The sequence below is a fragment of the Salvelinus alpinus genome, chromosome 18 (genome assembly GCF_045679555.1).
Source record: "Salvelinus alpinus chromosome 18, SLU_Salpinus.1, whole genome shotgun sequence".
Lineage (NCBI taxonomy): Eukaryota > Metazoa > Chordata > Actinopteri > Salmoniformes > Salmonidae > Salvelinus > Salvelinus alpinus.
Genome location: NC_092103.1, coordinates 14,503,283 through 14,517,190, shown reverse-complemented (window position 1 = coordinate 14,517,190; position 13,908 = coordinate 14,503,283). Strand labels below are relative to the sequence as shown.

General features: G+C 44.0%; 1 protein-coding gene across 1 annotated transcript in view; it reads left to right on the top strand.

The window, feature by feature from the left end:
* Window positions 1-13,908, top strand: part of LOC139543848 (WD repeat-containing protein 70-like) — an 82,794-nt gene that overhangs the window by 45,347 nt on the left and 23,539 nt on the right. Inside the window, exons 11-13 of the mRNA XM_071350330.1 lie at window positions 12,684-12,783; window positions 13,427-13,511; window positions 13,725-13,863. Coding sequence (XP_071206431.1) covers window positions 12,684-12,783; window positions 13,427-13,511; window positions 13,725-13,863 — 324 coding nt within the window. The remainder of the gene's footprint in view (window positions 1-12,683; window positions 12,784-13,426; window positions 13,512-13,724; window positions 13,864-13,908) is intronic.

The following is a 13,908-nucleotide window of genomic DNA, read 5'->3' as shown; positions in this document are numbered from 1 at the left end:
TTAAAAGAGCCCTTGGGTTTGTGGTCAAGCCAAGTTTTTTGAGAGTCACCCGGAAGATAATTGTGGACTAATTTGTCATTTAGGGTAGGACATCTTAAAGCTTATGACTGGTGACTCAGGAAAGACTTGACGTAGTAGCGTATCACTTTGGATGATTCCCCAATTATTTTTAATGATTCTTTGAATGTTCTCTGCTTCAGTGCTGTGTTTTGTAACAAAATACACTCTCTCTGATGTATCACGAGGCACTCCTCTTCGCAACAAGTCAAGTAATCCAGCCCTTATACCTGCATATTTCAGGACCTGAACGCTGTAGCCCCGATTCAAGAAGCGATTCTCCCATTCAGCAGATTTGACACTAGTCTGTTTCCTGGTCGCAAATTCTGCGGACTCTTTGGAATTGGCCATATGGAATATTCTCTTTTAGCCTTTTGGGGTGAAAGCTGTCTGCCCTCAGAATGGTATTCCCATCTGTAGGCTTCCTAAAGATTGATGTGTGCAAACAACCTTTGTCATTTTTTACTAATGTCGAGGTCCAAAAAATGAATGTTATCCATGCTGTACTCCATAGTTAGTTTGATGTTAGGGTTAATGCTGTTAAGGTATTGGTGGAGGAAATAAGTTTATCTTCTGAGCCGGACCAAAACAGGCAAACATCATCAATTTAGCGTCCCCACCATATAATCCGGTCAAAGAAATGGTTATTAGAAGGATCCAAAATGAAGTTATTTTCCCATTGTCCTCCTTTCTTTTTGATGACCAATTTACCCCTTTTACCAAAGAGCACCTTTTATCTACCAAAATGTACTATTGTGTACCTTAGTAACGCTTCCCTTCCTCCTCTTTCTACTGTATATGATGTGTATTTAAATTCTAGTGAGTGTGCGTAGGGTCTGTGCAAGATAGTCAATGCAGATTGTTTGGGTACCTTTAATTGACTATTTAGCAGTCTTATGGCTTGGGGGTAGAAGCTGTCTCGGAGCCTGTTGGTCCGAGAGCCAATACTCCGGGTATTGTTTGCTGGACGGTATCAGAGTGAACAGGCTGGAGTCTTTGGCATATTTTCCGGCCTTCCTCTGACACTGCCTGATATAGAGGTCCAGGATGGCAGGGAGCTCGGCCCCAGAGATGTACTGGGTTGTGAGCACCACCCTTTGTAGCGCTTTGCAGTCAAGGGCGGTGCATTGCCATACGAAGCGGTGATGCAGCCAGTCAAGATGCTCTCGATGGTTCAGCTGTATAACTTTTTGAGGATCTGAGGGCCCATGCAAAATCTTTTCAGCCTCCTCAGGGGGGAGAGGCACAGCCATGCCCTTTTCATGACTGTGCGGGGGTGTGTGGTCCCTGTAAAGTCCTTAGTGATGTGGACGCCAAGAAACTTGACGCTCTCGACCCACTCCACAACAGCCCCGTCGATGTGGATGGGAGCGTGCTCTCACTTCTTTCTCCTATAGTCCTCGATCAGCTCCTTGGTTAAAGGGGAGGTATGCTGGTCTAGGTTAAAGGGGTGGTCTGCTGCTTTAAATTCCAGGTAGAAGATAATGGACCCTAACAGATACTAATGTAGTTGGTGCTGTATATTAACTAATATACATGGGTTCTAATTTGAAACATTCTTTGTTAGTTTGCAATTGTACAATTTATGCTCCCTGCATATTAAAACCACAAAGACTGCTGGAAAGCCCCGAACACAAGATTGTAATTTCTATGAGTCACACGGTGGAGGAACTTAAAAATCTATTTTTCTAGCGAGAAAGAAATAGCCACAAATTCATTCAGAAATGGAGGAAGAGGATAGCTAGCTATAGCAAGCTAACATTAGCATTTGCCTCTTCAACAAGAAGCAACTGTGACAACATTGATCATAAGATCCAAAAATAAACTTTCCCATTGAGCAAAATCCACCCCTCCAAGCGTCAAATTTCAGTTTAGCCCACACTCGGCAGGCTATGTAGAAAACTCCCCCGGAGCCACAGAAATACCGAATTACCGCAACGCGCAGCCCCCAAAAACACCTTGAAAACTTGCTTTATACAGTAACAGTGACCACCATCGCGGCCAAAGCTACGTTTTCCCTTAAGATTGTACTGTTTATAGTATGACAGCATCAGTAGTTAGCTATGAAGAGCTGGCAGACATGTTTACATTTGGTTCATTTTATTTGTGTTATTTACATGGAGGACGTGAGCTGAATGCGCTCGCTAACATTAGCAGAGAGGTAGCAAGTTAGCTCTTTGACTTTTACTTACCTGATTGACTTCCATTCTGACTGAAACCCATGATAATGCTCGGTCTTTGCTGGTGCTGCTGGCTGTTTGAGTTGCTTTAGAAGTGACATTGATGGTAGGGACAGCATCCACTTTGAGAAGCAACTTCTTGCTGAAGCACTCTTTCCAAGCACTCTTTCCAATTTGCATTACCCTGCAAATTGACGAGTAGACGCCCAATTCGCCTTACTCATTCTCACAAATGTCCCAAATTTTTACAAATATCAGATTTTGGTAACACTTACTGATTTGTGCTTGTGGCCAAAACCACATTAACCTAGTGCAAGTGAGGGCATTTCAAATAATTGTTATATTTTAGATAGTGTGACGATGACCACGGGGCATTGTGGGATTTCTTCTGAAGTTAGAGCTGATTTGGGGAGAACCTCAAGCCCAGCTTTTAGAACAACTTAATATAATAACAATTTGATTTAAGAGTTTGTAATTTGGGAATGTTTTCTTGGGGGGGGGGGGGATCTAAGTTACTACTATATGCGTTTCTGGCATTGAGAAATAAGTGCTACACCTGGGGTGAATTCCTAGAGTGATAATGTCACATTCGAGGGTTCAACTAATGGTGTGAACAGCTTGGCGGAGAGGATACTGTGAATTACTAGCTAGATGGAGGATGCTTCCACTGAAACAGTAAATCAACTCATAGCTTAGTAGACTTGCTATACAACTCTATTTGGGTGGCCCTAGAGTTTCGCCTAATGTTATTCATGGCGAACTGAATTTTCGAGTGCATGTGAACTGCACAACAACAGAAGAGTAACGTATTCCACCTGGGGTTTTAACCTCAGAAATATCCTGCATGTTTTGGTCAACAGTCCACTATTACACAATACTGCTGCCTGATTCTGACATAACTCAGCCGTGGCTGTAGTAAAGTATATAACCTAAGCGAAGCTCCACAGGCTATCCGTTATCCTGAACCTAGCCCAGTGAAAAATAGCCAGTGATGTAATAAGAGTCTGTCTGTGGTGGGGTGTGATGATTGAGTGGGCAGACATGGAGGTTGCTGGGAGGCCTAATCAAATCCACTCTCTTCTGTACTTTTCCACTATTACTTAATTAAGTAATCAAAGTGTGCATTCCATCCATCTCTCTGATCCCGACTGCACGGTTAATTGTGTATTTTGGATCCTGGGAAGCGTTCTTCACATTTGCCTGGCTGTTCAGTTTTTCTCTGGAGATACGTGACAAAGCATCACAGTTAGGACCTTATAAAATCTGCAATGCGGAGAACGCGGACGGAATCACATTAAAACGAAATTCAACAATATTCAAATATTTATTGAACTTAGTAGGGAATCAACTAAATGTCTTAAATTTATACATTTGTCCAATTTGTCATAAGACATGAACAGAACGCATCAGTGATTCGTATTTCCTGCAACTTTCTAAAGAGGCAACAAGCATGCCCCTGTCTGTGTGTGGTGTGCACGTCTACCACTATTTGTAGCCGTTAGCGATGATGCGAATGAAAACAGTCTTCTGGTAGATGGAAAGGCTTTCCCAAAAACCTTCTCATTTAAATATGAACTACAAAGTAGCCTATGCTTACCTGGCAGAAGGATATAAATATTATTTGAATCAATCCAGTAGGTGTTTGTTTGTGCTCTACAAAAACACTGCTAAACAGCCTCTTGCTAGGTGCCCACTGGAATTAAAGGGTAACTACACCCAAAATAAAATTTTTATATATTTCCCCAGACCTCAAAAGTGGTCTCCTAATGTCGTTTAAGCATTGTTTGTCTATTAAAAAGGTGTGATTTTGAGAGCGAAAACCTGAAAAAACAGGGGGAAACAGAAACTGATGAAATTGAATTTGGGAGATCAAACTGAATCAGGCAAAAAATACAACAGATTTTATAGAGCCCTTCACAGTGGATGAAAATGACCAGCATTCAGCACTTGGGTATGTCTCAATCTGCTTCAGTCGAGTGTCTGTCATGGAGTAGAATTTCCTGCCTGGCTACAGACTGAGGAGAAACAGGCCTTTTTTTCCCGGCTCAGACGGTCAGTCACATCTTCACTTCTCCTCTTCCCGGACTCCATGTCCTGCCCGACTGTCTACCAATGATCCTACCTGCGTGGGGGCTTTTGCGGCCGGTGGGTGACACGTCTCTGGTCTGTGTTGGGGTGGTGGGAAGAAATGACACGCCGCAGCTTCCTGTGGAGGGATCAGTGGAGAGAGCAGGTTTGGCAGTCTATCGCTCACAGCCTCACTTACAGCTGTCACAGACAGACCTGACCCCCGAGAGGGGGGAAAGAGAGAGAGGGGGAGAGAGAGCACTCGGGACCTGGCAAGAGGCCTACTGAGGCAGTCTCTTTAAGTTTGAGGAGGTGTCAGAATGTCAGGACATCACTCCAGTTTGATTTCCTCCTAGTTATGTCCATTTCCTTAGTGTTTGTTGCCAGGTTTCACAAGTCTTGTTATCCCACTAGAGTAGACTATTCACAAGGTACTCTAGTATCCAAGGCTCAAACTGGACTTTCATCATCTCTTTATTTATTCTTCCCATGTTAGCTTTTGCTTTGTTTTCCCCCTTCTATTTACGCTTAACCAAAACAAAATCAGGACAACATTAATCCAAATGTTGACCGTCATTCATGCTCGTCTGCCTTGCTAACAGCTAAATCCTGCACACTTGTAATTGGCTTAAGGAATGTTAGGAGATGATACTGAGCATATGGGTTTTCCCTTACACCTCCAGCAGCTCCCCCGATCCCTCCGCTCCGCTGAGGACCTTTCTGTGGACAGGGTTGAGTAGCTCGATGTGTGTGTGACGTGACTGTTACTTAGTGTGAGGGGACGTCTGTGAGACAGTGACAGGCAGGCCTGATATCTGCAGGCTCTCTGTGCAGTGAGTCGGGAAACAGGGCTCAGACAGATGACGGTATTTGTTTAGAGATTATAACATCTTATATTCACAAATGTAACAGTACTTTTTTTGTATTATTACGATCCATGAACCTTTTGATTTTATCTGTAGCAGGCATGCTTTCAGTTTCACATTTGGTCACTACTAGTAGACATTTTCTCACTCACTTTCTCTCGCCTGCCAGAGAGTCTGTGAGTTGAGTGATGCTAGTGAGTTTTCTGTTGCTAGATTCCTGTCCTGCCAGCCCTAACAGAGCCCAGAGACTTGCCCCCCCCCCCCCCATGGCTATAACAGCAGGCTCAGAGAGATTGAGTAAAAGCTCTCTAATTTATTACTGGTTCTTCTCCCAGACTAAATATTTACCCAGCATCCCATAGCAGCTTACAATAATACTGTGTGTTACCTGGGCTGGAGGGGCAAGTTTTCACTGAATGCCCTTTACCGCTAGGACAGGACATGTTTGTGATTTAAATAGAGGACCCCAGAAAACATTATGACAAAATGTAATCAATTTGACTCTTATCACTCTCATAGATTTAGACCCACTTCCTAGCAACTCACTGCTGATGCCCTTCCACTGCTACTCCTCTTCACTCTGAAGAGGTTAGGATCAAGTCCATCTCTTGCCGTATCACTTCTATTACTCATGGGCAGAAAATGTCGACAGACAATATCAATTATCCAGCCGACCTTGATCTAGTGCTCGGACCGAAGAACGATTATTGAGGATGACAGATCAGGCTCCTGAACCCTGACGTGGGATTGATTGATCCTGTGATGGGAGTCAAGAAGGTCTCAGCCTTGCTGCTGTAGGGTAGGCAGTGATTGCGTGGCTTGCTGTTATTACTGCATTTGTGCCAGAATCACCCAGTTTCATGTCCAGGGTTGCCAGGTAATGTGCAGTGGTACTTTAGGGTGCTGCTGGGAAGCCTTTCACACTAAGAATGGATGACGTACGGGTGAAAGCGGTGCGCGGAGACGCTGGCCTCGGTTCCAGAACATTCCCACAGAGACGTACGGAATGTTATGTCGTCAGTGTTCTCCTCCAAGCCCTCCAGAGGACAAAGTGCGTCCACTCGAGGGGTGGTTTCAATCAAGCAGTGGTCAGTGTTAGTGTAGTACAGAGCCGTTACGAAACGTCTGTGCGAAGTTCTGCACACCATAATGAGGAGGAACATACAGTCCTTTGTGATATTAATGTGTTCAATCCATACTGTTCATATGCATTGTGACGGCATGAAGTCACATTAGGTGATAAACCTCCGTCTTGTTTTTATTCTAATCACACACTGTATACCTGCCTGGGTAAATGGACCAGAGCTGGCCAACACATCATTTGCAGTCACCGGTCTAATGGGGACCTCAACGCAGCAGCAATGTGACTCTGCACAGTGTCACTGTAAACCAGTAAATCCCGGGGCTATAAAAGATAGGGCCAGGGACATTGGCTAGGAACTGCCTGCAGAGGTCTAAAAACACAGGCCCAATGAAAATGTTTCAAGGAGAAGCCCAGGCCGTGACAGAAAGCTGGAGCAGCTACTCAGCGTGCTTTACGAGCCTGTCTTCAGGGAACCCTTTGGAGTGTGAACAAACTGCCACAGCTGGGCCTGTCTGGCTGAATGCATCCTGCCTCCTACAGACACAATACCACAGCATCCATCACAGCTGGGCCTGTCTGGCTGGCTGAATGCATCCTGCCTCCTACAGACACAATACCACAATACCACAGCATCCATCACAGCTGGGCCTGTCTGGCTGGCTGAATGCATCCTGCCTCCTACAGACACAATACCACAATACCACAGCATCCATCACAGCTGGGCCTGTCTGGCTGGCTGAATGCATCCTGCCTCCTACAGACACACTACCACAATACCACAGCATCCATCACAGCTGGGCCTGTCTGGCTGGCTGAATGCATCCTGCCTCCTACAGACACAATACCACAATACCACAGCATCCATCACAGCTGGGCCTGTCTGGCTGGCTGAATGCATCCTGCCTCCTACAGACACAATACCACAATACCACAGCATCCATCACAGCTGGGACTGGTAGACCAGCAGCCAGCCAATCAGGGAACTGGGAGATTTGCCTTGTGGCAAAGACATGCCACTGACAGCCTCCAATATGGATCTTAACCTGTTTCTACATCCTAAAGTGAAGAGATTTTATTCCCTGCATTTTGGCTAAGGCTTTATGACTTAGAGAAATGTTTTGTGGGGAGATGGAGAGATAAGGTAGAGGAGATTGGCTCAGAAAACACACTGACATCTTTCTCTAAAACACACACACACACACACAGAGAGAGAGTAGCACTTGTTGATTTCCATGAAGGATCAAAGCAGCTGTTCAGGGGTGGAGTTGGGCAGCTTGAACCTCACAACCAGCAAGAGTTCAGAGCCTGATCGTAAGGCTGACTAGACAGAGGTGCTCACAAGGTGGCTCTGGTGTGTGTATTAGTGTGTGATTGTGTGTGTTGGGTGTGGCGGTTGTAATATTGATATAACGCTACTCGGATAACATGGTCAGGAACAGTTGTGCTTGTGGTAGATCTTTATCAGTCCCTTCCAAGGATGAAACCTAGCCCATCTCCTGTGGCCTGACTCTGAGCCTGGTTATACACCACAACACCCCCAACCCTTGATGAAAATGTGTGAAATCTCTGGTGATGTCCCAGGGATCAGCGTTGTAGGTAGAGGTCGACCGATTTATGATTTTTCAACGCCGATACCGATTATTGGAGGACCAAAAAAAGCTGATACCGATTAATCGGTCGATTTTTAATATATATATTTGTAATAATGACATTTACAACAATACTGAATGAACACTTTTATTTTAACTTAATATAGTACATAAATAAAATCAATTTAGGAAACATGTTCAATTTGGTTTAAATAATGCAAAAACACAGTTTTGGACAAGAAAGTAAAGGTGCAATATATGCCATGTAAGAAAGCTAACGTTTAAGTTCCTTGCTCAGAACATGAGAACATATGAAAGCTGGTGGTTCCTTTTAACATGAGTCTTCAATATTTCCAGGTAAGACGTTTTAGGTTGTAGTTATTAGAGGAATTATAGGACTATTTCTCTCTGTACCATTTGTATTACATATACCTTTGACTATTGGATGTTCTTATAGGCACTATAGTATTGCCAGCCTAATCTCGGGAGTTGATAGGCTTGAAGTCATAAACAGCCCTGTGCTTCAAGCATTGCGAAGAGTAGCTGGCAAACGCAGGAAAGTGCTGTTTGAATGAATGCTTACGAGCCTGCTGCTGCCTACCACCGCTCAGTCAGACTGCTCTATCAAATATCAAATCATAGACTTAATTATAATATAATAAACACACGGAAATACTGTGTGTTTATGGGATGCCTTAGGTCATTAATATGGTCAAATCCAGAAACTAATTTCGAAAACAAAACGTTTATTCTTTCAGTGAAATACGGAACCGTTCCGTATTTTATCTAACGGGTGGCATCCCTAAGTCTAAATATTGCTGTTACATTGCACAACCTTCAATGTTATGTCATAATAATGTAAATTCTGGCAAATTAATTACGGTCTTTGTTAGGAAGAAATGGTCTTCACACAGTTCGCAACGAGCCAGGCAGCTCAAACTGCTGCATATACCCTGACTCTGCTTGCACTGAACGCAAGAGAAGTGACACAATTAGTTAATATTACCTGCTAACATGAATTTCTTTTAACTAAATATGCAGGTTTAAAAAAATATATATACTTGTATTGATTTTAAGAAAGGCATTGATGTTTATGGTTAGGTACATTGGTGTAACGACGGTGCTTTTTTCGCGAATGCGCTTGTTAAATCATCACCCATTTGGCGAGTAGGCTGTGATTCGATGATAAATTAACAGGCACCGCATTGATTATTTGCAACGCAGGACAAACTAGTTAAATTAGTATTATCATCAACTATGTCTAGTTAACTAGTGATTTTGTGAAGATTGATTGTTTTTTTATAAGATAAGTTTAATGCTAGCTAGCAACTTACCTTGGCTCATTGCTGCACTCGCGTAACAGGTGGTGAACCTGCCACGCAGTCTTCTCGTGGAGTGCAATGTAATCGGCGTCAAAAAATGCCGAGTACCGATTGTTATGAAAACTTGAAATCGGCCCTAATTAATCAGCCATGCCGATTAATCGGTCGACCTCTAGTTGTAGGCTCTGAGCCCAATCTGTTTTCATCCGTGTGTGTGTGTGTGTGTGTGTGTGTGTGTGTGTGTGTGTGTGTGTGTGTGTGTGTGTGTGTGTGTGTGTGTGTGTGTGTGTGTGTGTGTGTGTGTGTGTGTGTGTGTGTGTGGGGGACAGGGATTCATAGAGAGGGGCCACCTATTGCTCCATACTGAGGAAGGGGAGCGAGACGTCTGAGACAGGCTTCAAACGTAGAGTCGAGTTTCACAACCTGGTGCAGAACAGGAAGCTAGGCTTAACACGGGAAGCAAACCAACATCAGGAAATGAACACATATTAAAACCTGTAAGAATGTAGTCGGCAAATACACAGTATAGCATTGGATTGTAATAACACAAATGCATTGTGTGATTGATTGGTACAATGACGGTTGATACTTCCCATGCCTTAGGTGGGATACCTATAAGTCAGTGTGATTCTGTTCCTAGGCCGTCATTGAAAATAAGAATTTGTTCTTAACTGACTCGCCGAGTTAAATAAAGGTAAAATAATAATAATTCTAGATCACTATTAGGAAGGTTCTTTCTCCAGCCTGGGGAGTGAAATGAGAAGAATTTGGTGCTCTGCTGTATCTCAGCAGGGTTCCCAGTTCTCAGAAGACCCTTTCCTGGTTGAAGCTGTAACTATGTCGCTACCCCCCTCTCTCTGTCTCTCCCCTCACCTTTCCCATTCCTCTACTGAGGAGAGCGGTGCAGGAAAAGGGATGAATATGTCATGTCAACAGTAATCAAATCTCCCTGTAACAAGGCTTACCTCATGTCTGTGTTTTGGGCTGGGGAGAATAACGACCCCAGTTCCCAAAGCTCAACCAGGGGTCACATTGCTCTGTTTAGCGAAAGTAGGGACTTCTTAATTTGCAAGAATATTTAGGATCTCGTAAATGAGATCATTTGACCCAAAATATGAACTTAGTGCTTGGTTTTCACATTCATTACAGCTTGAAAAGCGAATGTACTTTTTGTGGTATGCAAAATGAATTATTTGTAGTTTAAAAAGAGTGCTGGGCTTCCAGATGTTGTCCTGGTCAGTCCTCTCTCTGTGTTGAGATTTGTCCCCTGTTGTTCATTTAACATTCTAAACTTTTGAACATGAAAAAACAAACATATGCAAGTGAAGCTTTTAGCAATCACTCTTCAAAAACCATTTGCCCCAGAGAATATGAGATAATTGAGAGATAAAAGAAAATAAGTAGTTGAGGCCAAATGGTAGAGAGGCACTGGAATAGACGGAGAGAGACGTTGAGTGATAAAACGCAGTGAGTGGATGATGTGTGTGTTATCTGAAGTAAATGTATACAGCAGCGTTATATTTCTTTCCCAGCTTAATAACTTCCCTCCACTTACTATGGTGCTTATGACCCTGTTCCCTCTCTCGTCAATACAGCACCACCTGTTTCATTCCTCTGTCTCCTTTTCTGGCAATATTGCTCTTTCCTTCTCTCGCTCTCTTATCTTTCCCCTCTACTTTATCCCACCATCCCTCCATTTCAAATTCCTTCTCTCGCTCTCTGACTGAAATTCCTTTGTTGCTATATTTAATTTACCATTTGATGTATTTGGTTATCGTTTAGAGTTGAAGGTTTACGTACATAAATCCAGGTTGTGTATGTTTGAGTGCTGGGAAGTCCTTTACGTCAGTGCTGAAAGCTGTCTGGTTGTGATTTATGTGGGTTATCTGGTTGTACTCAGCACAGGTAAAGCCGAGATTCGCTATGATATACATTAATTAAGCAATAAGGCTCGAGGAGGTGTGGTATATGGCCAATATACCACAACTAAGGAGTGCCTGGATACAGCCCTTAGCCATGGTATATTGACCATATACCACAAACCCCCGAGGTGCCTTAATGCTATTATAAACTGGTTACCAACGTTATTAGAACAGTACAAAGTACTATTTTGTCATACCCATGTTACACGATCTGATAAACCAACATTCAGGGCTCCAACCACCCAGTTTATAATATATCATTCTATTCTGGTAATCTACAGGTTTTTTTTCAACTCTGTGTGTGCTGGGTTGTGCAAATGTGTTCCTCCTCTGTGTTGTTTCTCATCGGTCTGAGTGGCTTTGGTTTAGTGCTGTGGAGAAAAAGCTATAACTCTCCTTGCCATTCCATGCTGAAGGCACATTGGGGCAATGCCAATAGTGTAGACCTGTGGACTTTGACACACAGCGCCTCTGCCGCAACAGGAGCTGATGCAGTGGAGCACACAGGAACCACGTTGGATGGGAGGCTATTTTGGATTGCTGCTGTCTGCTCCAGCGTGGACATGGTTAGGGAGCTGAGATGAATGTTGGTGGATGAACTTGACTTCACATGGCCACTTGTCAGTCTGATTGGCTTTTATCTAAATAATCTGTATCTTTAATGTACTACATGTCAACACCACTTTACCATAGCCCCCCCCCCCCCCCCCCCCATAGCCCCCCCGAGACTCATAGACAGCTTTTCAATAGATGATCTATAAAAGCACTACTCTTTAAAGTGAAATTCTGTTGTATTGGCGTTTTTAACCTGTGAGGGCGTTTTAGCCAGCATTAGCACTGGCAGGCCGTTTGAGAGCCCTCAATAGATTTGACTCTGGGCTCATGTGGCTTCCATGGTGCGAGTGGCACGTGTTGATCACGTCACATGCTGCAATGTCAACCATGTTTTCGTTTTCGTATTGATATGTCTGTGCAAATTTATGACGCCCCTGACACATGATGTTTACAGTGTTATTGACGTCACTATGACTGACCCCAGTCACATGTAAAGTCTTGTAAGCTTTTCAACCTAAATGCCTTAAAAGGGTTAGGACAAAGTGGTTTATCTGCTATGTATTGTGGTGTGGGACATACGGCTTGAGTTATGATTATGTGTTTCGGATTTAAATCGAGAAAAATAAAAGACTAGTAGTCAGGCAGCTCAGCTTGCCAAGGTAAACCCCCAGAGTCTAAAATCACATACCGTGTCTGTACCGTCTGCAAAGGTCTGAGCGTATCGTACAACATGGTGGTTTTGAGGGTATGGTGTTTTAGGAGCAAATTGAAAACGTATGTTGTCTTGAAGAGATGGAGCATGAATAAGTCTTTATGTTACTGGAGTGGTAAGAGTTCAACATCCGCTGGTGACAGAAAACTTCTAGAAGAACGTTTAGAAGTTCACCAAAGGTGATTGACAGTCTAGGGAACATGCATTTGCTACAGCACTTCCGTCACTGAGACGATGTCCTGGGATGTTCAATCTGAGACGATGTCTATGTGAATGTTGGGTCACCTTTACTTGTCATACCTTTTGACCTCTATCCTCTTCACCCTCAGGTCCACACCAAGTTCCACTGTCGCCAGGCCCACGCCCCAGGAACAGACACCTCCTGTCTCACCTTCTCCTACGACGGGACAACACTGGCCTCTCGAGGAGGTGGGATCTATCAGCCTGCCTCACTACTTACCTGATTCCTCCTTACTACAGTACATCACCAGTATAACATGAACGTCAGCGTTGCCTGACTGTGCGTTCAACAACACTGTACTGTAGCTCTGTACCTGTGTGTGTATACATTGGAGCGAGTCCCTCTGCCCCAGCCCTGACCCCGTGCTTTCAGGGGAGATGTAATGTCTGAACACGCATCCACAAGTCTGTTGCTTCAGCGGGGAAAGAGCTCATCTCTTCACCAAAGTGCAAATAAAGACAGCCAGTCTGTCACCATCAGCGAAGCTGTGCAGCACACATGCAGATCTTCCATACACAGAAGCAGAGGGGTTTCCTCCGTCTTAGCGTGTGTTCTGTTCTAGCCATACGTCCCTCTGAGTGGGCTGTATGCTTGGCCCGCGATGCCTCAGCCTTAGATCATGCCTGTGTTGACTCTCTCATCAGGGTGCCAGTGTTCCTTAACCATTATAGTTTCCCAGAAGGTCACTGTTGAGTTAAGAACAAACTGTCTTTTACTGTACATGACTGACCAGGCTGTGGCCTATGGTACGTAACACAGGAGAGAGTTGTACATCAGGGCACCGTGAGATAATTACAATACCTCTTGAATAACTTCCATTTTCTCTGCCAGGTGATGACACTCTAAAGACCTGGGACATCCGTAACTTCAAGAAGCCTCTGAATGTGGCTACAGGGCTTTCCGCCTTCTTCTCCATGTGAGTACTCCTGTCATTATTCCCTTGATTAATCATTGGTGATTTGAACAGTCTTTATGGGATTTCCTGTGATGACTTTAATATAACTGGTTGGTACTACCTACATGTGCAGGGTACAGTTCCTGAGAACAAATGAAGGACATTTTTTTTTTTTAAACGTGCTTGTCTAGTATCAGCTGGCTGAAGTGTGATGTGTGGCTGTGTCCCGAACAGGACAGACTGCTGTTTCAGCCCTGATGACAAGCTGCTGGTGACGGGGACGTCGGTGAAGAAGGACGAGGGCAACGGGAAGCTGGTGTTCTTTGACAGAGCCTCCTTCCAGAAGGTTTATGAGATAGATGTCACCAACGCGGTGAGAAACATTCTTTAACTCTGACTTCAACACTAATAATACCTG